At 39.1% G+C, this 22521-nt stretch overlaps 1 protein-coding gene across 1 annotated transcript in view; it reads left to right on the top strand.

Moving 5' to 3' along the window:
• CDH2 (cadherin 2) overlaps positions 1-22521 on the top strand; it is a 188119-nt gene that overhangs the window by 133137 nt on the left and 32461 nt on the right. Inside the window, exons 10-17 of the mRNA XM_029921571.1 lie at positions 2173-2317; positions 4890-5062; positions 11933-12070; positions 12748-12933; positions 15354-15607; positions 16918-17060; positions 20050-20283; positions 20590-20823. Of these exons, the coding sequence (XP_029777431.1) occupies positions 2173-2317; positions 4890-5062; positions 11933-12070; positions 12748-12933; positions 15354-15607; positions 16918-17060; positions 20050-20283; positions 20590-20823 (1507 nt within the window). The remainder of the gene's footprint in view (positions 1-2172; positions 2318-4889; positions 5063-11932; positions 12071-12747; positions 12934-15353; positions 15608-16917; positions 17061-20049; positions 20284-20589; positions 20824-22521) is intronic.

Below are 22521 nucleotides of genomic sequence, written 5' to 3' on the forward strand. Positions count from 1 at the left end.
AGTTCATAGTTCTTACATTGTAAAATTAATTGTGTTTTTCAATTTTATTATACAGTCTGGTTTTACAGATAGTTATTAAAAACCTTCTCTACTCCAAGATACTAATCTACCCAATTTTCTCTTTTGTATTTATTTTTTTGCCTCTCTATTTTTAACCTGTGTGGAGTTTATTTTACTAAAAGAAGAGAGGTATCTAGAGATCCAATTTGTTTTTCTTTTATAATAAGGTGTCCCATGTATAGAATTAGTATTCCCAGGGATTTATCATCTACCCTTAGTCATTCAAAGCTTTTTATTCCACATATGTGTGTGTTTGTTTCTAGATTCATTATTTGCACGATAACATATTTGTTGAATTTTTGCACTTGTAAAAACTCTTTAAATGATTCAAGTTTTGAACATTATTAAAATATTGATATGTGGTAGAACAGAACTCCCCCTGATCTAAACAGGTGAATAAGCCTATGAAAAATTTAAAATGTTTTCAAGGGGCACCTGGCCGGCACAGTCAGCGGAGCCTGCAGCTCCTGATCTCAGGGTCATCATCAAGCCCCATGTTGGATGTAGAGCTTAAAAAAACAAATCAAATGAAGGTTACTCAAAAAGGGGGGTGCGTCACCTGGCTGGCCCTGTTGGTAGAGCATCCAACTCATGATCTCGGGGATTATGAGTTTGAGCCCCACGTTGGGTATAAAAATTCTTAAAAATTAAACAACAGTGTTTTCTATCTTGAATATTACTCAACACTCCCTTCTTCCAAAGGCCTTGATTGTTTCATCAACCAGTTCTTTTAAAATCCTTAAGGAACATAAAATGCTAATGCTTTTCATATTGTTCTAAAGGATTAAGAAAGAAGTAAAACCTCCAAGCCTTTCATAAAAACAAAATCTTATTAATGGGGAACTTTATCTTTATGATAAAGATATCACACAATAGACTAGTCTCTAATTAGACTAGTCTCAATTTATGAATATCAATAATATCAACACAAAAATTCTAAGTAATTCTTTCTGAATGAATTCTCATTATTTAAACTCCTGTTGTTAAGACCAGGAAATAAATCTTTCAGGTCATTTTTGGGGTAAAGTCTTGTTCTGCAGATTTTTACAACCAGCTCGTAATTAAGCGATACTCATTTAAAAAATAGAATTAATTATAGAATTATAAGAATGTTTCACTGTTAAGAATCTTCTAATGTAATATATTAAATAAGTGAAGGAAGAAATTTTTATTGGTGTTGAAAGGCAATAATAAAATTTGCATTGTATTAAATAACTTCTAAATTAGGAAAAGGGGGGATATGTTGATACGTCTTTAGCTTAATGAAGCCTATCCAACAAACAGAAACCAAAAGGCAGCATCGCATTTAGCAGGGAAACCACAGAGGCATTCCAGTTAAAAAGAAACAATTCAATGGAACACTACACAGCTATTGAAAAGAATGTTAATAGATCTCTATGTGCTGCATTAAAGGATTTTGAGGATATTCTGCCAAGAGTAGCCAAGTGACTATATTTATTTAAAAAGAAAAAAAATAAAATATTTAGAATACCGGTACAACTGAGGACTCAGGCGTGGGAGGGGAGCGACGGTCTGGTCTTATAGACTCAGGCACTTTTAAGGTTTATGAGTGACTTTACAATTTAAAAAAAAAAATCACCTAGTGTCAAAATTCCCAGTGCGCACTTAATTCTTTCTGAGTTCTCTTCTAGTCTCTTAATCTCTATGACTACTCTGTGCCAGTACATGTGTAATTACCCGGACTCATATGTACGGATTTAGCAAAAAGATTTGGGAACCGGAAGGACTGGCTCTGGACACGGGCTGTGTCAAGAGACAGAGCAAAGTTAACTTAGCTTTTCTGAATCTCAATTTCTTCACCTTCAAGCGCTTATCATTTCTGCCTCACTCTTTTGTATATGGATTAAACCAGTTAAAATCCATAAAGCTCTGAGCACAATGCCTAGCAGATTGTATTTGCTGGCTTTTTACTACTATATCTATCCTAATCATAGCTAGTTTGGCTAAGTTAAATTTTGATGGGGAAGTAGCTTTTTTTCCAGTTTCTCTCTTCATCCTTGCTGTTTTGGTAGCACGGTGATTGTCTATTATTGTCTTCTCACTCAAGGCATGAATCTGTTAAATAGTTTTGTCTTCTAATTACTTTTGCAGTTGAGGGCACACGCAGTGGATATTAATGGGAATCAAGTGGAGAATCCCATTGACATTGTCATCAATGTTATTGATATGAACGATAACAGACCAGAGTTCTTACACCAGGTTTGGAATGGGACGGTGCCTGAGGGGTCCAAGCCCGGTAAGTTTGAAATTAATACTTTGGAGATTCAGGAAATGCAATATAAGACAGCATTGGTGTATAAGCAAAAGAAGTTGAAATCATGTGAGCCTCGTAGTGTTATTTTCTTTCATGCAAAATGATTTGAGGGAAAAAGGAAGGCAACTTGGGAAAAAACCCATTGAAGAGAGAAAACACTTCCCACCTTTGAAAAAGGACACACCACAGTATTTTTGATTCTATATTATAGGATCTTTGGGTTCCTTTCATTTGGCTGTAGTTCATAAAGTCAGTGCGCCAAAAAGCGAGCACCAGAACACCAGGGGCTTTCCGTTTCAAAAGTACAGATTTTATCATATTAGTTGAAGCAGCATGTGAAACTCAGTTGGAGAGTCTGAAAGGGAGTTGGTATTCCTGGGGCCAGGCAGTGAGGTAAAGCCAGAGCAGACGGGGGGGCCTGGAGGCTGCTGTGACTGCTGTCCTGTGGACCCACTGGCTATTGACTTGTGCATGACCCGAATGTCTTCTGCAGCCTGTGCTTTTTAGCTGAGTGTCATGGAAAGTGTCCTAGCCTAGAAGCAGCAGTTGCCAAAGCTTCTCACCATTGTGCAGTGGTGTTTGACTAAGATTCTCAATTCTTGTACTGAGAACACTGTAGATGTCAGAAGAGCAAGGCTGAGGAGGAGGGGCCGGTGGGCAATTTAGTTTGAAAAACTAGCGGACACGAAAATCCATGTGTAGAGAGATGGGAAAAGGAGAGAGGGTTTCGCCGGGCTTCCTGAAACGATTTGGTGTTTAGAGGGACTTAACTAGTTATATTATTATTATTTTGACTTTGTATTTAAAAGAGGCTCAGTATTTAAAATTGTGCTACTACGTATTGCCCTTGTCATCTATACCAACTTATACTGGTAGCTCCCATACATATGCTAACTTATGGGTATAACTGAATATGCCTTAAATTGGCATTTTTTTCTTGATCAAATGCATTTGTTTATATCTTCAGAAAGGAAGGAGAGGTGGGGGTGAGGGGAGCTGCTGGGGAGGACAGGGCTGTCCGGGAAGGTCAACTGTCTGTGGCTCCTTCTGAGTCACATTCCAGAGTAGCTTTCTTTGGTATTTTAAAATACTATAAAATTAAAGAATATTAAACATATCCTTTCTAAAACACAAGTCTTGTACACATATTCTAAAGATAAAGTTTTTTTTACATGGGGAAATTTGGGGTGGGTGACTCATTTTTTTCCTCTATTATTTCTATTAGAAAGTACTGCTTCACAAAAATTGTCCAAAATAAACCATTAAAGATATATTTATTATGCCTTTGATCATGAATTTCCATTAAAGTGCTCCTCCCTAAATAAAAGACTCAATCTTCATGAGAATTAAAGATGCTTCATGCATATATTTCCTGTGGTTGTTCTGTAAGAATCCTGAGTTAGGCTGCATCGCAGTCAGTTTGGTTCAACATTCTAAGATATATTCTTTGTTTTAACCATTCATTTTTTCACTCAACAAATGTGTATAGAGTCTGTGCTGTGTGCTGAGCACTGTCCCAGCCCTGTGGGTAACAGCTCCCGCCCTACTGGAGCCTACATTCTAGTAGGGAAGAAGAAGAAAAGCCAAGGAAGCAAGCAAATATGCAATGAAGTTTTACAAAATAATAATAATAAGGGCATAGAGATGGCACATCATAAAAACATCTTGCTTAGAGGGGCACGCTCTGAACACAAATTAGAATAATGTGATCAAGGCTTTGTGAATTCTGGGGCAAACACTGTACCATGGAGAGGTTCTAAAGTAGACCTGGCTTAGAGCAGTAAGGTAAGTTAGAGAGAGAAAATTTTACATGCCAGTTCTTCTAAATTTCCCACAGAACGAACCTTCCTAAATAGTAACTACTTTGCTCTCTGCTTCTAAATTACCCAATTTGTGTAGCTAGTTTGAACTTATTTGGTTCTGATGCTTTGTAGATTTCCTTTCCAAAATATCTAATAAGTTGATGTCCCTGAGTTTGTTACAGTGCTCTTGTAATCTCCTAGGAAATAATGAACCACAATGCCAAACCCCTGTCCAATGTACCAAAACAGTAATGCATGGAATGATTCCTTATGACCTGAGTAAATGGACTGTGTCTCGTTATGCACACAGCTTACTTTCAGAAAGTGACTTAGGCATTGAGGAGAATCACGCTCAGTGTGTCATTTCTGGTGTTACTGCATAGTAGAAGAAAATATGACATAGGAAAAGGTATCAGTGGTCACAAAATATGTTGCTAATAGAATCTATATTACTGTTTGCACTTTATCTGAAGCCATCCTTTCTTTGAGTCATATAGTGAGCTTGTCTTCTCAATTATGGCAAAATTGAATATAATTGTACATTTTTAATAATTTTTCTTTCAAGTATATAAACCATGTTTTATATTTTTTAACGTGAGGTAGCATTTTTAATCAGGTCTAAATGATTACATGTTTGTTTTGAAGAAGTAAAATGAAGATTGATCGAAAAGGCAAATATACCTTTTAGGTGTATCTATTTAGGGGACCAAAGTGAAGGGTGACCATTCATTTTCCATGTATACTGTGTCTAGGGACATATGTGATGACGGTCACTGCCATTGATGCTGATGATCCAAACGCCCTAAATGGCATGTTGAGGTACAGAATCCTGTCCCAGGCTCCAAGCACCCCTTCGCCCAACATGTTTACAATCAACAATGAGACTGGTGATATTATCACCGTGGCAGCCGGACTTGATAGAGAAGTAAGCCAACAAAAACTATTTGAATTTGTTATTAATCATAAAGGTATGCGGTATCACATGCGGTTTATCTCCAGGTAATAATGCATCCACAGTATTACTCGATGTTAGATTTTTAAAGAACTCTTGTGCTGTTTTCTGCCGAACTTCACATTGGTTAAAAATGTATGCATACTGGATAAATCATTGCTAGTCCATATACTAACTAGTGTGTAATTGACTAAGTTAATTAGATACATCTGGTATCTCATTTCTTTAATTCTTGGCATTTTCTCAGTTTCCCTTGCATTCAAATGTTTTTGTGAAGACAAATTAAAAATCATGCCCAAATAATATGTGTATGAATTTAGGGTAATTTTAACATTAATATTTTTAAGAGGCTACACTTTAATAAAGGGGATTTCCCCCTTTATTAAAATTTGCCCCTTGACTCCAAGATTAACTTACTTAAGAGGCTTGAAGACTGGCAGTGGCATTAATTCCACTGACAAGGCTTTAAAGTTGTAAACGCAGAAAAACTGACTTCCGGCATAATTTTTGTTGAAAAGGCATAAAATGTTGACAGCACTGAAATACCATGTAGTGTCACAGTCTGAGAGGGAAGGGTATTTCGGTTAATCGCAAATGTTCCTCTCACTGTGACAGACCTCAACCCACTGTCCTCTTACACACCTCTGAGTTTTTTGTTCATGTGATTCCTTCCACTAGGAATGCCTTGTACCTTTTCTTTGATTTTGAACCTTCCAGTTCTTCATGTCCAGTTTAAGCCCTAATTATATTCTTCCCTGAAAACTATGTCCCTAATGAATCTTTTACACGCCTTATTCTGGTCTGCTCATTTTCTTAAGAGATCCTCAAGGTCATTATTGACCATCAGTAGTCATCGTGAATGATCAAAGTGCTAACTCATAGACATTTGTGCTTTGTAGGTTTCTGGCTGAGCCAGCTTTTATAGTAATGAGACCTCAGATTGTGTATGTCAAAAGGAAGCATTATACTTACCATAATAAATAATATTGACAAGGATTTTAGGAGTTGGTTTATGATGCTTTATTTGCCTTAGTAGCGTTTCCTTGAATTGGATCGAAGAAAACATTGCTATTGCAATTAATTACATGTGCAGGATGGTGCTAGCAGCACCTTGCTAAGGTAGTACGAACAGTCGAGACTACTTTATTCACAACTGAACTGAACTTTACTTACGAGTTAGATGTGTGCCTGTTACACTGCACCTATTAACTTCAGGTATCAACGATTCTTTTTCCGGGAATCTTCTGTGTTGGAGACGGTTGAAATTTAGTTTTTGCAATCGTAATTTTAGTTCAGTGATATTTAGAACATGTATGTCTTTTCACCTCTTCCATTACTGTAGGAAGTGCAATTCTTAAGTGCCAATAAACTTAGTGTATGTGCATATTTGGTATGAGAACATGGGGTATTTTTTAATACTCTCTCTGGAGTGCCAGGTTGTGCACATTCTATGTAGGTATAGCTCTTCCCCCCAACACGAATATTTCTCTTTCATCCACACTCTTCATTGTGAGATATAGAAATAGGTCTTCATCTTGTGAGTACCAAGAAGTATTCTTATCTCATTCGGCCTGGCTGTTTCAGGAGCAGAAAGAGGCATTGAGGATTAAAGATAGTTTTACTAAAGTAGACTGATCATATTTAAAAGCCAGAGGGACTGCATTTAGTTCAAAGAATGGAAGCCTGAAGTTCTACTGTCATCGTGGTTGAGTTTATGTTGCAGTGGACAGAAGCAGCTAGGCACCATCCCCTGAAGAAATGAACGTGGAAACGGATTCACAACGGTAGAATCATGTGTGAGCAATAGCTTCTTGACAGTGAAATTATTAAACACAACAATGAGTTACTAGGGAAAATTATGGAAAACCTTCCATTTCTGAAAGTCATTTAACAGAAATAAAAATGTATCTATCACGGATGGTTTATGGTAATTCTGCCCAAGGCCAGGGATAAATCACTCTGACTTCTTCAGGCCTCGTGCAGGCCTGAGATTCTTTTCTTTCTATTAGAAATCAGTTTTCTTTCTGTCAAAAGTAATTTCAGTTGTCATTCTCCCAGGATATATGACACCTACAAGCGACTGAACTCCTAATCATTGAAATGCTTACTGAGATTCAGTTTTTTATTTTACTTTAATCTGTAGGTTTAGAAAAATATCCATTCTTCAAGAGGTTTTCCAGGCCTAAAGCAGTACCGAGCACATATGCCAGTCTTCAGTGTCTTATCTCCACGTGACTTCTTGTTGGGTCACGCGGTGGTGCCTACTCCTGGCATTTTCTTTTCTCCACTCCATTCTCTTTATGTCCGTCTCCTGCCCTTTTCGGGTAGGACTACCGAGGACTCATGCTCTGCTTCAGGAGGTGTAAATCCTGGCACTGCCCGCTAGGGGTTATTTGACCTTCAGTGTATTACCCTGAAACCTCAGTTCCCAGATCTGTGAATGGGGCCAATACTATGACCCCCCTCATGGGATGGTTTGGAGGTTATGTAACACAAGGCACAAAGCACGCAGCACTGTCCCCCTGTCACCATCATAAATCCAGCCTCTGCATCTACTGGATGGGCGCTATCACTTTCACTCCTCGTTTTCTTGTGGCAAAGAAAGAATTCTACCTGTTTTCCAAGCCTTCCTGTGTTCACGTGTGCTCTCAGCAGCATGTCCGAGAGACCTGGGTTCCAATCTTGTCTCTGCTGCCTATGGCTGGGTGTCCGTGGGCAAGCTCCCTGACCTCCTTAAGCCTTGGGTTCCTTATCTGGAAAAGGAGGATTAAAGAAAACCTGCCTCATTCGATTTTTGTAAGGACTGAATAAGATAATGTATACTGCTGAGCCGTGTGCCTGGCACATAATTAATACTCAATCTCAATTAAAGTTACTTTTTTTGCTCATCAAAGCCCTTAGAACAAAGTCAGCATCCAATAAGCATTCAAAAAAATGTTTTATACTCCAGACACGCCAGGTGGATGGTACCATCAGCCCCACTCCACAGATGAAGGAACTGGGGCTTCGCATTTAAGAATTTGAACAGGGCCACGAACCTATACTTCTCCTCTAAGTTCTCATGATGTTATTACTTAACAGGCCATCCAACCCAGTGCCTCCAAAACAAGCTATCATTTCCCTCAAACCTGTGATTCCTGGTCAGTGTCCTATTTCATGGGACAGTGTCACCTCCCCAGTCTCCCAGAAGCGTGGTCTGCTTGCTTTTACCATGCACTGCCATCCATCCACTGATAGGTTCAGTTATTAGGTTCCCCTCATTTCATCTCCAAAATGTCTCTTGTATTCATTCTTCCCACCAGACTTTGAGGACTGGACCAGTTTGGATGCCCCTATGTCCCTTCTTCCTGCTCCTCCAGCAGTTGTTTTGCACATTGGCTCCCGTGAACCTTTAGTCTCAGCCTCTATCACCTATCATTATCAAGGCCATCTCTGGGTTTGCTCATCATCGTATCCAAGTAAATAGGACATCGCCCGGCATTCAGTAGACCTTCATTAAATGTTCGCCAGATAGAATGATTGAATGCTCTCACTTCTTCATTTGCTTATATCACTCAGTTCAGTGTTTCAAATGGGCACAAGTATAGTGATTTCAGTTGATAATGTAAGGAAACATCTAGAGGAAACTAGAGACCACAGGGCTTTAGATGCTCCTCCATCAAGTAGAGGAGCCAGAGTGCACGGATTATATAGTGTTTATTTTTAAAGTTATATTTATGGTAGGTGATGCTGGCTTTCCATTACTGTTCTTTTATAATAAATAAAGTTTTTTTAAAGGAGAGAATGTCAAGATAAATGTTAAGTGACTCATGATATAGAACTATGAAGATATGGCAGCCCTGGGAAGATGGCATATGAATCACTGTAGTTTGGGAAACTGAGCTGCTTTATACTCCCAGTATATGATTCTACCTTGTAAATAAGACATCTTTTCCCAAACCTGGCATGATTTTTATAATGTAATACAAGGCTGAGGGTTTCTCATTTATTCACCCATCCAACCACCAAGTCAAAAGCATTTATCACTGCTTGCTCTCTGTCAGGCATTAGACTGAACACCAGTGACACGAATGTTGACAAAGCCGGGCCCCTGAGGAGGGTTATGTATGTGTGTACATTGCCAGGGGGACGGACATACAACCTAACAGCAGCCATATAACACTGGAAACAGTGATATAGGTGTGCCCTGGACAGGCCAACAGCTCTGCCCCAGAACTTTTAGAAGTCATCTAAGGTGCCTTTTCAGCTTTGTATTTGCCAGGCTCAGAGTGCAGGGAATGATATTCAAGCCCAGAGTTTCTCAACGTTGGCAACCTTAACATTTTGGATCAGATAGATCTTTTCTGTGGGGCCTGTCCTGTCTGTCATAAGATGTTTAGCAGCCTCCCTGGCCTCTATCCAGTAGATGTCAGTAACACCCCCAATTGTGACAACCAAAAATGTCCCGGGAATGGTCAAATGTCCCTTTGAGGGGCGGGGGAGGATGACAAAATTATTTCAGTTGAGAACCACCGTTCTAAGCCTGAAGGAAATGCCGGATGTAGTGGTGTAGTTGTCACAGTAGGCACTTGAAAGTAAATACCAAAAGCTCAAGGTGTAGGGCAAGTGGATGAAAGGCGATACAAAGCTTTGGTAAGGTAGTGATTCACAGGGAGAGAAGGATGGATAGGTAGTGAGCAGATGCCTCAAGAATTCACCCATCTAGAACAGGCCGTAAGGAAACATTTTTAAGCAAAAGCCTCTGGATCAGATGTGGGATTGAGGATGGGAAGTCAAATTCTTGTGGAATCTAAATGTCAGTCATTTAGAACCAGATGCCCAGGGACTAAATTAGTCAGGAAGCCCTAAATAGTTTGGTTGTCTAAAACAGGCTGCCATGTCTTCCTTACTAAATGTAAGAACATCTTACCAACCGAGCATATGAAAATGGAGATTCTATTACTTACCAAGTTGGAATTTTTTTTACTTGAAGAGACATTGTATTTTAGAAATAACAATGGTCTTTTGTAACTTAAGGATTCTAAAACTAACTTGAAGAAGTAGGAAAATTCATGTTTTAGCTACTGATCCCAATATTTCAGCTCAGTAGAAAATTGTATATATTATGCTTATATAATTTTAAAGTAAACATTATAATTTAAAGAGTAAACATTACAAAGAATTTTATTTCCATACAGTTTCTTTTTGGGATTTTTTTATCTTTTTTAACCAAAAAACAAAAACAGAAAAATAAAAGCAATTTTTTAAGTGCTCATCTGCTTCTGCAAATAGCAGCTAACAGAAATGGCATTTCAAAGTCATAACAAATTTTTATTTTCATGATTTTCAGCTGGGAAGTTGAACTGAGTGCCCTACAAAATTCTCTCACTAACCATGAGAGGATTAAGCTGAAATGACACTTGATTGGGAAAGGAAATCATTGAGAAATATTTTAGCCTACATAAGCATTTTGGTGAGGTGTTATGGGTTAAGAAAAATTTAATTGGTTCAAATAGCATTATGGCTTTGTTTCTTTTTTTCTTTTCTTTTAATAAGTATGGTATATTCTTTTTTAAGAAGACAAATAAATAACTGTTAGGATTTGGCATTTGGGTGGACAGAGACTTAAAAACCAAATGTGTGGGCTTTGGCTTTTTCTCCTACTCACTTCTTCCTTGCCTTTCCCACTAACAACTAAATCAGAAGCTACAATTTGTGTCTGTTCTAGCCAAGCTCCAGAAATCCTTTAAGAATGGCCATTCATAATGTTAGCTATATTTAGAATCAGGGAAAGCTGTACTTTGCAGTGACGGTTTATTTTTGTATGAAGCCGTGAGTTTTGTTGTTCAGAGTGTTTTCACATTTATGAAAATGATCTATATCTTTTATCTGTGTTAATTTCCACAGAGATTTCAAATGACTTGAGAAAACCGTCTTGGTTAGCGTGTCCTCGTATAAAGTCTGTCTGTCAGCTAGTGCTGTAAATGTCTCAGACAGTCTCCAGATATTCTCTTAGTGCAGCTTAATTTGGCTCCCCTTCTAAAAATTCAATTAGCAATCTGACAGCAGTCATACTTATTTGGCAATAATCATGTACATGCAGATGTGTCTGTCTCCATCAGAGGTATGTGGACACGATGAGTATTAGGCGGAAATGGAAATCCGTTGAGTATGTACCTAGGAAGCACCACTGCTTTCCTTAGTTATGACTAAGGACATAAACACAAACCCTTAATTAGGTCTTAACTTCATTTAAGAGTATATCTCTTCTACATAGTTCTAAACAGTCTGTACTAATAATGGGAAGTAGGAGAAAGTATTCTATTAACCCTTTTAAAATAGAGAGAACATATATGAGAATATATTTTTAAAAGCATATATATATTCCTTATAAAATAAAATATATGAAAGCATATATGTGTATATGTGTGGGTGTGGGTGAGTGTATACTCACAGCTTTCAAGATTTTCCATTATCCTAAACTGGGGAGAAAGTAACAGAGGAGAAAATAAACACACACCAAAGGACTTGAATGCTTGATCACATGTTGCAAAGTTCAGAAGAGAGGGGAAGGTTGACGCCAGATGGAAGTTTCAGCTTCTCTGTGAATTCACACATCTGCAATGTGAGCTTTTATCTTTTCCACAAATAGAGGTGACAATATACAGTCACATCGTTCTAGACAAGAAACCAGACCTGTGCTTCTCAAGTTAAAGTCCGTTCTTCGGGAAATTTCAAGTAATGCGAATCAGAGCGAACGATGCTGTGCTTTCCGTGTGTGATAAAGAGCCCTTTGCAAAAACAGTTGCTATGTCTTCCTGAGGAATTAGTTTCATTTATGGTGTTATCTTTTTGTCTTTTTAGAAAGTGCAACAGTATACATTAATAATTCAAGCTACAGACATGGAAGGCAATCCCACATACGGCCTTTCAAACACAGCCACAGCTGTCATCACGGTGACAGATGTCAATGACAACCCGCCAGAGTTTACTGCCATGACAGTAAGTACAGACTGTCATTCACAGAACTTAGGGCTGTGGTCCATTACTGAAAAGCTTCGTCACGAATAATAAACGCGTTAAATAGAGGTGCGACTTGTTTAACCTAATTATAGATGGGCCACTCGCTCAGACATTTTCTGTCACCAGGGCTTTTACATGAGGTACCTAAGTAATCTGTTCCCTCCTAGTCTCCAAGTCCACTGAGGAAGTTGTTGAAATATGCTACCCGGAAGAAGTGGCCAAAAAATACTTCGTGCTGTTATAACAGAATGTTTATAAATATTTTGAGGTACATGAAACTGAATGGATATTACATGACTGATTTATGCAACTCTGGCAGCATACAGATATTATTATCTCTTGAGTAAAATTATTTCCCTCAGACAAATCCTTTTCTCCAACCCTGCATGAATCACCCAGAGACTCACAAATGGACACTGATTTTAATATTAATGAAACTATAACATGATTTGGAAGAAATTTTGTCTGCTGAGAAAAGTTATAGTATTTTTAAAGTCAAACATAAATGCTCTGATTGCCTGCATTACTGATTTCCTCGTTGAGGGTGGATAATAAAGATTTAATGGGGCGGTAAAGTCAGGGCAGCGTGGTCATCAAGACACGCTGTCCTTTACCCGTCCGCGTCGCTCCTCTGACTGTGGTTTGTTTTCTTGTAGTTCTACGGTGAAGTCCCTGAAAACAGGGTAGATGTCATAGTGGCTAATCTAACTGTGACCGATAAGGATCAGCCCCATACGCCCGCCTGGAATGCCATGTACAGAATCAGTGGTGGGGATCCTACAGGGCGATTTGCCATTCAGACAGACCCAAACAGCAATGACGGCTTAGTCACCGTCGCCAAGGTAAGCGCCGCTTGGGTCACTGATCTCTCTGACAGGCCCATAGCCTATTATTTAATCATAGGGTTTGTTTTTTCTTTCAAACATCTTCAAATGTGGAATTTATATATTTTGGGAAATCACATTTGTAATTATTTTTTATTTTTTTAATATTTATCTCTGAGAGAGAGAGAGAGAGACAGAGCATGAGCAGGAGAGGGGCAGAGAGAGGGGGAGACACAGAATTGGAAGCAGGCCCCAGGCTCTGAGCTGTCAGCACAGAGCCCAACGCCGAGCTTGAACCCATGACCGTGAGATCATGACCTGAGCTGAAGTCAGATGCTTAACTGCGCCACCCAGGTGCCCCACATTTATTATTTTTTAGTTTCCATTGAGGCTAGGTTGAGGCCAACATAACTGTTCTCACATTGTCTCTGGAATATGATTGTGTTTAAATCATTTGGAGGCAGTTTTAACATTCTGAAGACGGGACTGCCCTCCAGAGTGTTAATGTGAGTGTGGGTAGATATGTTAGTGAGGCAGCATCTCCTGAAGTATTACTGGATCACCAGTTGACAGCTATTAGGAAAGTTGCTCTTGGAGCATTGGCTCAGAGAACAAACCAGAAAATATCACAAAGGTAAAATGGGTTGTGTAGGCGGGAAGAAGACCTACGTCCTGAAAACATGAATTTGCACTGCTGTTTTCAAATGCTATATTCAAGACTTTAAGAAACTGGTTCTTATGATCTTTGTCAAAAATGAAACACACTGAGCGCTGGAAGGAAGGGGTTGTTCACTGCAAGTGTAATAAATACGAAACTGTAATGTGAAAGGTTTTTAAAGTGAACATCTCTTCCATCAAGCCCCCTGTGAGAGATGTGTTCCAGTGCCTCTCATCCCAGTGCTGTGAGTGAATCCAGATGTGGGTCTTGTGTAGAAAGGTGCACCGAGGTGTCAGTTGCCTAGAATTTTATGAGTGTGAGTAGACAGGGAATTTGCCCCAGGAGGTGAGCATTGGAAGTTTCTCTGAACACCCCGAAGCCAGACCATGTGTTTGAATCCCAGGTCTGCTTTTGGTAGTAGTGTGAGCAGGTCAAGTTGTTGAACCTCGCTGAGCCTCAGGTTCCTCATACAGAAGGCAGGGAAGATAATAGTACCTAAGTGATACCATTCTGAGGGATGCACACACTTGAATACACATTTAAGGACAGAACTCTGCATAAAAATGTCAAGTCATGGACTTCTCAGGTAGAAATGAAACCACTCGAAAGAATTCTGCCGTACTTTCTGGCTTCTCCACTGCCTTGTCTAAAAACTTGACAGTGGGAAGTTGAATTGATGATTTTAGAGCGATAGAAAAAGAAACTACATGTTTGAAGGTTTGAGGGAGTTGTCTAGGGTAGGAAACTGGTGCAGTTTGTGCTAATAATGTGGCTTTCTCATTAGCTTCAGCTCTTAATTCTTCTTAGCCCACCTATGACGGCAGGAGAGCTCTCTAAGCTCATTTTTCAAATTGTTATGGCGCAGTAATACTTATCTGCACCTCCACTAGAAGATGATCAAGGGAAGTCAAGAGTGAAATGAAAATCCGGTCTGGTCACTTGACTCCTGATAACTCTTCTATTGACAGTAGGATTCAGTAGAACTTTGGAACTTAATGTTTACACCCTGGGTTATTTGTGCATTACCTTTATCTAGAGTGTTGCTCCTTAGAGCTGAGACTTTTACAGACCAGTAGAACACCTAAAGTTCTTTTGGGAGACAGAGTTTTAGTTTGCTACATAAGGAAAAAACAGAAGACAAAAGCCCTTCTCCCTGCAAACACTATTATTTTTCACAAGTGTGTGTGTGTGTGTGTGTGTGTATGTGTACATGTGTGTGCTTTAAAATGTGTTTCAAATTACGAATGATACTTTTAAATATATGCTTTAGGAAATAAATAACTGCTCTGTGGAAAACTTGGATCTTAATAGTTTCTGATTTGGGGTTTGGTTCTTGGCACTTCGTCACAGATAAAAGCTTTCTTGGATGAGGTGTGCTCTTGGTACCAGTGTTTGAGGATATAATCTAGACCACTGGATTCTCACTTGACCTCAGATTATTTAGCATTTTAAGTTCACAGTGCTGTTCTTAAGAATAATCAAGGTTTTAGATGTAGCTGAATAAATGCAATCAGTGCAATAGTAATATGCATTATTTTGTGAGCATAAATCTTTGAAGTACCCAAGATTTATAAATATCTTATAGAAACAGGCTCAATTGTGATAAATATTTTAATGATTGACCATGCTAATGCATGTTTTCCAGAAATTTGAGAGGAACCTATGGCGTTGTGAATGAAAAATTAATGTTTTGGAAATAGAGTCTTAAAGAAGAATAAACTGCAGAATACAAATATTCTTATTTCCTGAAAAAATATGGTTTCCTTTTTTTTTCTTCCAGCCAATTGACTTTGAAACAAATAGGATGTTTGTCCTTATTGTTGCTGCTGAAAATCAAGTGCCATTAGCCAAGGGTATTCAGCACCCACCTCAGTCAACTGCAACCGTGTCCGTCACAGTTATTGATGTGAATGAAAACCCTTATTTTGCCCCAAATCCCAAAATCATTCGCCAAGAGGAAGGCCTTCATGCTGGTACCATGTTAACAACATTTACTGCTCAGGACCCGGATCGATACATGCAGCAAAATATTAGGTATCAAATGCCATTTGTGGCATTTTAAAAATTTTACTTTATGTTCTATGCTCTGCACAAAACTTACTTACATTTGAATGAAAAATTTGAACTGGAACCCAAACCACTTACTACAAAATTATTTTTTAATTCCTTGATGAAGCTTCCTCTCAGTAAATAAATCAATGAGAGCATATTAGATAGGAAAAAGAAGAATGGATCTGCTCATGTAATTATTTGAAGAAATAAATGTTCTCTGCCTCTTTTCTTCATCCTCTCCCTTTTATCTTTTTATATTTCATAATAACTTAGCCTGTGCTGTTATATCAAATATCGCAAAAAAGTTTTCACTGTGAGTAAACAGGGGGCTCTCAGAAGCTGTGACATTTATCCTTCCGCACACGTCGCGAGAAAAAGAAAACCCATGCCAAAAACAAGATATAAGAGCTAATTATTTTTCCTCTTACCTGTACAGTAGTTTTAGGACTTATAAAACATATCTGTAAAGATTTCCAACCTCAGCACAATTTAATTTATCCTTCCTGATGAGGGAGTGGATCGTTGGCAGAGCACAGCCCACATGACTGTGATCCATTGCTGGTGATGATAATTTTTTAAATTAGCTCATATTTTATTTAACTTCTTTCAGAACTGCTGCTAACAGATCATTGCATATCTTTCTCATTTCTCTATACATTGACATCAAGATAGAGAAATAGCTCATTAATAGGCATATTGAACCCCTACAACTTTTTACCTTTCAAAACAGGATATTATTTTCCAATCTGTATATTGGTCATCTGAGCTTGAAAAGCTTTCTCTCCACCCAGAATAAAAAAGGAGTTTAAAGTTGATAAACCTACTGATAACATATAAATCTACATTATAAAGACTCAGATGGTGGGACTTTCTTTAAAGAGTGTAGTTCTGAGGTTTGGCCCTGTGGAGAAGGTCATGATGGGTATAGGAATGTCGGGGTGTCCCCACTATGACCTCGTCTCCCCTATAATGAATTGGTAAATGTTTTGGATATGTTCCATGATAGAGAATTCAACTTCTACTTATAATGTCTGTTTAATTAGAACTGCTGTTTAATTAGAAGGTATAGTTGAACTATTTTATTGGGATCATTGTTATCCATTGAACTAGACAAGAGGTGAGTTTAACGACTGCAAAGGGAAAACGTTTCCATGTTAAAGCTGTATTTTCAACCGGCATCTACAAAAATGCAAGTTCATGGCCTGGTGACGCTTGGAATTAAATCTATAAAATATGCTTTATTTCTTAAGTATATTAAAATATTTAAATTTACTAAAGCTTTCCTTTTGTAGATACACAAAATTATCTGATCCTGCCAATTGGCTAAAAATAGATCCTGTGAACGGGCAAATAACAACAATTGCTGTTTTGGACAGAGAATCACCAAATGTGAAAAACAATATATATAATGCCACTTTCCTCGCTTCTGACAATGGTATGTAATTAAATATGGTCATCATATTACCCTGTATGTTGTTAGAGAGTAGAGCCTCATCACGAACGTATCATCAGGAAATGAGTTTTTCTAAGAAACTCAATTGTCTAGAAAACTGACCTTTATTAAGCTAAGGCCTCTACTTCTATTTTCCATTTCTGCTAGGTTTTCTCACATAGTCTCTGTCTTCTGTAAAGAATGTCCCCAACATCCATACACCCTCCATGGTGCCCAGTACTGTGATGACAAACCTTTGTAGTTCTTCAGCCCTGCTACCCACTGATGCCTCATTGCTACAAGCTGAGGGTAGGCTCAGCGCCTCCATGGCCCAGACACTGTTTCTTTGAGGTGATCTTTTTACACATCTTATGATCAGTCTTCTTGCTGACATCAGTTGGCCTGTTTCTAGCATTTTTTTCTCTTTGTAATTCTCTGCCTCTTGTCTGCCATGGCCTAGGAAACCCTTAATTTCATGCACAAATTGAAATAAGTGAGTACAACACGTTTCCATGTGTTCGTTTTGTAACATGTAGGCTAGCACTTTTTTTTTTTTTTTGTCTTTTCTGGGTCTCTGCTGGACTTGAAATGATTGAGATTAATAGAGAGCTGCCGCCTCTCCTCCTCCTCCTCCTCCTCCTCCTCCTCCTCCTCCTGGTTATATAAGACAAAAATGACTTACATAAACCTGATGACAGATTTGTTTTGCTTTGTTAGCTCTCAGTATGACGTGTGTCAGGGAGTATAAGCTCTGAAAGGCCTCCTGGCCGCCGGGATCGACTCCAGTTCTCCCACTTTCTAACTGTGGATTAGCAATAAGATTTTAAATATGTTCAATTTCCTTTTCTCTTTTTTTTATTTTTTAAGTTTACTTATTTATTTATTTAGAGAGAGCACGCATGCACTCTACGTAGGTCAGGGGCGTCGAGGAAGGGAAAGAGAGAATCCCAGCTATCAGCCCAGAGCCAGCACAGGGCTTGATCCCACGAAGTGTGAGATCATGACCTGAGCCAAAATCAAGAGTCGGATGCTTGGGGCCGCTGGGTGGCTCAGTTGGTTAAGTGGCCAACTTTGGCTCATGTCATGATCTTGTGGTTTGTGAGTTCGAGCCCCATGTCAGGCTCTGTGCTGACAGTTCAGAGCCTGGAGCCTGCATTGGATTCTGTGTCTCCTCTTTCTCACTGCCCACGCTCTGTCTCTCTCTGTCTTAATAATAAACATTAAAAAAAAGAATTGGATGCTTAATTGATTGAGCCACCCAGCTGTACCTCCTTTTCCTCTTAAACAGGGATAACGGTAGCAGCAACTAACTCATGGTATATGGAGGAAGATAAAGTGGCTTGTACACATAAAGTTTTGAAATGATGCCTGACATAAACACTCTAATAAGTATTTCGGTTATATGTTAATAGTTTTAAGACTGAATCATAACCATGTTTTAAAACCATTCAGTGCTAGACTGTGAGTGCTAGCATCTCATAAAACTAGCCGGCTTCAATTGGGTAGTCAAGAAGGGCATTTGAAAAATGTTACCCGCCAACACTTTTGATAAGAATGGTTTCAATGGGCCTGTCTGGATCTTCTCTAATAAGATTCCATGAGACTATGATTTATCCTAAATCTCCATGGTGACAATCTAAAAGCAGTATTTCTTATCCTTTCTAATATCAGACCTACTGTTTAAATATTTAGAGTTGAAACGTAGTAGGGACAGCTTCTGCCACGTCACATCAGAGCACAGCAGTAGTGTCTCTTTTATGCTCTCGCACATAAGGTGTAGCTTTCCTCCATGAAGAAACTTACTGTGATATATCTTGTGCTATTATGTTGAGATGTAAAGGGCTATAAAATTATATGTATGAATGTTGGTTGTGAGTTACAACCAGATTTGTCATTCACCAAGTTGGATTTTTTCTAATTGAAAGGGTGTTTGGTATGTGAGAGAAGTAGGTGTTGGCATCCGTGTAGCTATGATGCTTTGCAAATGCACTCGCTCTAAACCAAGGCTGGATGCGGAGCCACTTAATGACTGGCCAGGCACTTATGCACTCTGTGCCTTTGTTTCACCACTGAGAATTTGTTTTTGTGGCTTGCCTATTCTATAAAGTCGTTACGAGAGTCAAATAATATTATATGTGATAAAGAGTGTGAAAGGACTTCAAACCATGGATGATCACAGAGCTCCTGGTGCTATGGCCAGTATTCAGTATTATTAGAATATTGTTCACCCCACCCGCCTCTGTTCTCCCTGCTGGCAGCACCCTCTGTAGCCTCAGACAGGCACAGAGATTTCTCCTTGCCCCTTCCTTCGCATATATGTGTGCCCCTTTCTAGTTGCATGTTCTTGGGCAGGTCACTTAACCTCTGGGTCTCAGAATTATTATTTTAACATTTTTTATATTTTTATTCTGTATTTAATGTCTATTATATAATTAAACTAAATAAAATAATTTTGTCACTATAAAGAATAATATAATATTATAAACACGCATAATCTCACAGAGGCTAACCTCCAAGGTGAGGTTTGCGGGTCTGTGTTACCTATGGATTGAATATTTCGTAGCTGTGTTGAAGCTCTGAAAGCATTCACACACTCTTTCATGCGTATGTCTTGGTCCTCCGTCCAAAGCGTAGGGTCCACAGATCGTGAGCCCTACGTTCTGCTCCTCTTGTGTTCCCCACAGTGCCTAGAGGAGCGTGGTGTGCACAAGGCCCAGAGTAAGGGACAGGGAGGGCAGAGAAGGTGCAGAAGCACACTCCACAGGGGCAGCATGCATTGTCACAGGGCTCAGTTTTGCACCCCAACAGTGGCAGCCATCCTAGGAAGGAAGCAAGAAGTGGCCTTGTTGGAAAAACAGTATGCCAGATGCTGTGACAACTAGATTTTTTCAAAGTAAGGACAAGCAAGCTAGAAGCTTGGAGAATTCCACCATAATGGAGACTCCTGGGAAAGCATTGCTCAGCATTGGTTTGTGATTTTTCTCCTTTTAAGGAATCCCCCCTATGAGCGGCACGGGAACTCTGCAGATCTATTTACTTGATATTAATGACAATGCCCCTCAAGTGTTACCTCAAGAGGCAGAGACTTGTGAAACTCCAGACCCCAATTCAATTAACATCACAGCACTTGATTATGACATCGATCCAAATGCTGGACCATTTGCTTTTGATCTCCCTTTGTCTCCAGTGACGATTAAGAGAAATTGGACCATCACTCGGCTTAATGGTAAGAACAGGTTGATTATTTGACTCTATATGCAGTTGAGAGGTTTTGAAGCCTGATATGAAAAGTTAATTTTAGGTGCTTTATAATCTTCTCATTAAATATATTTTAAAAGCTACTTAAAGTTAAATAAGATACTAAAAGCTTGTACAGCTTCAAAACAAACAATACAACGCAGCATAGCTGTATTGCTCACCATATACTGTTGCATAGTAAATGCAGTTCTCGAAAATTCTGCGTATTTTTATCATATTATGTATTTACTGTCAACTGGTTTGTTTTGTTTTGTTTTTTGGCTCTTTTGTATAGGTGATTTTGCTCAGCTTAATTTGAAGATAAAATTTCTTGAAGCTGGGATATATGAAGTTCCAATCATCATCACAGATTCGGGTAATCCTCCCAAATCAAATATTTCCGTCCTTCGCGTGAAGGTCTGCCAGTGTGACTCCAACGGGGATTGCACCGACGTGGACAGAATTGTGGGTGCGGGGCTTGGCACAGGGGCCATCATCGCCATCCTCCTGTGCATCATCATCCTGCTCAGTAAGTATTGGTGTGGTCTCTTGGATTTTGTTTTTAATATTTTTTCTTTATTTTGAGAGAGAGAGAGAAAGGGGGAGCAGGAGAAGGGCAGAGAAAAGGAGAGAGAGAATTCCACGCTGACAGTGCAGATCCCGCTGCGGAGCTCGAACCTATGAACTGTGAGATCATGAGCTGAGCAGAAATCAAGAGTCCAGTGCCTAACTGACTGAGCCACGCAGGCATCCCTCAAATTCTTTTCTCACCTAAGATGTTTTGCAAAGTAACTTTCTGCTGTTGCCTTTCGAAACAATCTAACCACTCTCTTCACCTCAGAACACTTTCTTGCCAAATTGTATATGAGGCAGTCAGGTCCACTTCCAAGTGAGAAAAAACCCTGAGCACCGTTTCAAGCACTTACGTGTTTGCAGCAAACTCAGCCGACACACCCTTCTCACTCCCCGTTGCACCCCCGTCTCCCCGTAGCCGTTTTCTGGCGCTGATGGCTTGGTGAGCTGTAGCAAACTCTTTTCATGGAAAACTGTTAGACAGTCTTAGCTAAGTTTGAGCACTTACGATCTGAGTATGAATTTATGGCATGGAGTTGATGATTTAGGAAAATAAGTATATTGCTTTCCTTAGCTTTCCTTTGTATAAAGCACAGTCAGCAGCTAACTCCAGTCATGCAGGGATCAAGGTATTTGTTTCTGAAGGGCTACGTAAAATAGTGAGAGATTGTACTTCATACAGCACATTTGATAATAGAAATGATTACACAGCTCAATAAATTGTCTGTCTTTAGAGCAAGTCGAGATTAAGGAATTGCTCCTTTTGCAGATACTTTGCAATCTTTGGTTCAATGGAATGCAAGAAATTAACCACTGGAAAGTACTTTAGGAGCCCCTTCTAAGCGTGCAGGTTAAGAGGATAAATTGCCTGGCCCTGTGTCTTATTGTTAAATAGCAGCAGGACTTAGTTTATTGTGTGATCATGCTACGCGCCAATCACTTCCTTGAAAATGTTGGCCATTCCTTTTATGTTTTCTCCATTTACAAGTGTTCTGGTAATTTAGAATTCCGTCCCTTTACTCTAAGCAATTACTATAGAAGCCTGAGCATTTTTTACTTCCTGTGTGGAGACTACTTTGACTATAATTTGAAACCTGCATGCTGTACTAATAATCCACTTGCTAGATTTAGCCCTGGAACAATGGCAAATGAGATCATGTATCTGGCTTTAAAAGGAGGATATTCACTTTTATGGCCAATAATAAAAATGTGCTCAAATAGGAGTCATTAAATCTCTTGCTTCAGGATGTAAACTGATATCCTCAGATTTTAGAGAGAATGCGTTCCTTGATGTGCACTTAGGGATATGTTTCAATTTGAACCAAAATGTGGCATATATGCCCACCTTATGAAAAAGGACTTCAACATGACAGACTTTGGCATGAAGAAGTGACGGTAGCATTTTGAAGGAAAATGAGTTGATGCTGATTTAAACATCAACCCTCTGGAAGATTCATGGTGCCAGACCTGACCCAAAAGCCTAAAGCCTGAAAACCTAATGTTATTTCAGTGCTCCAACATATTCTCCCATCGACTTCTTACCTGAAACATGCAGTTTACTAGCAGGAATGCAGAATGGTGTGGTAGAAAAGCACAGACTTTGGGAACTCGAAGTCCTTGAGATCCAATTGCTGATCCAATTCCAATTTAGTCC

Source organism: Suricata suricatta, chromosome 14 (assembly GCF_006229205.1).
Source record: "Suricata suricatta isolate VVHF042 chromosome 14, meerkat_22Aug2017_6uvM2_HiC, whole genome shotgun sequence".
Taxonomy (NCBI): domain Eukaryota; kingdom Metazoa; phylum Chordata; class Mammalia; order Carnivora; family Herpestidae; genus Suricata; species Suricata suricatta.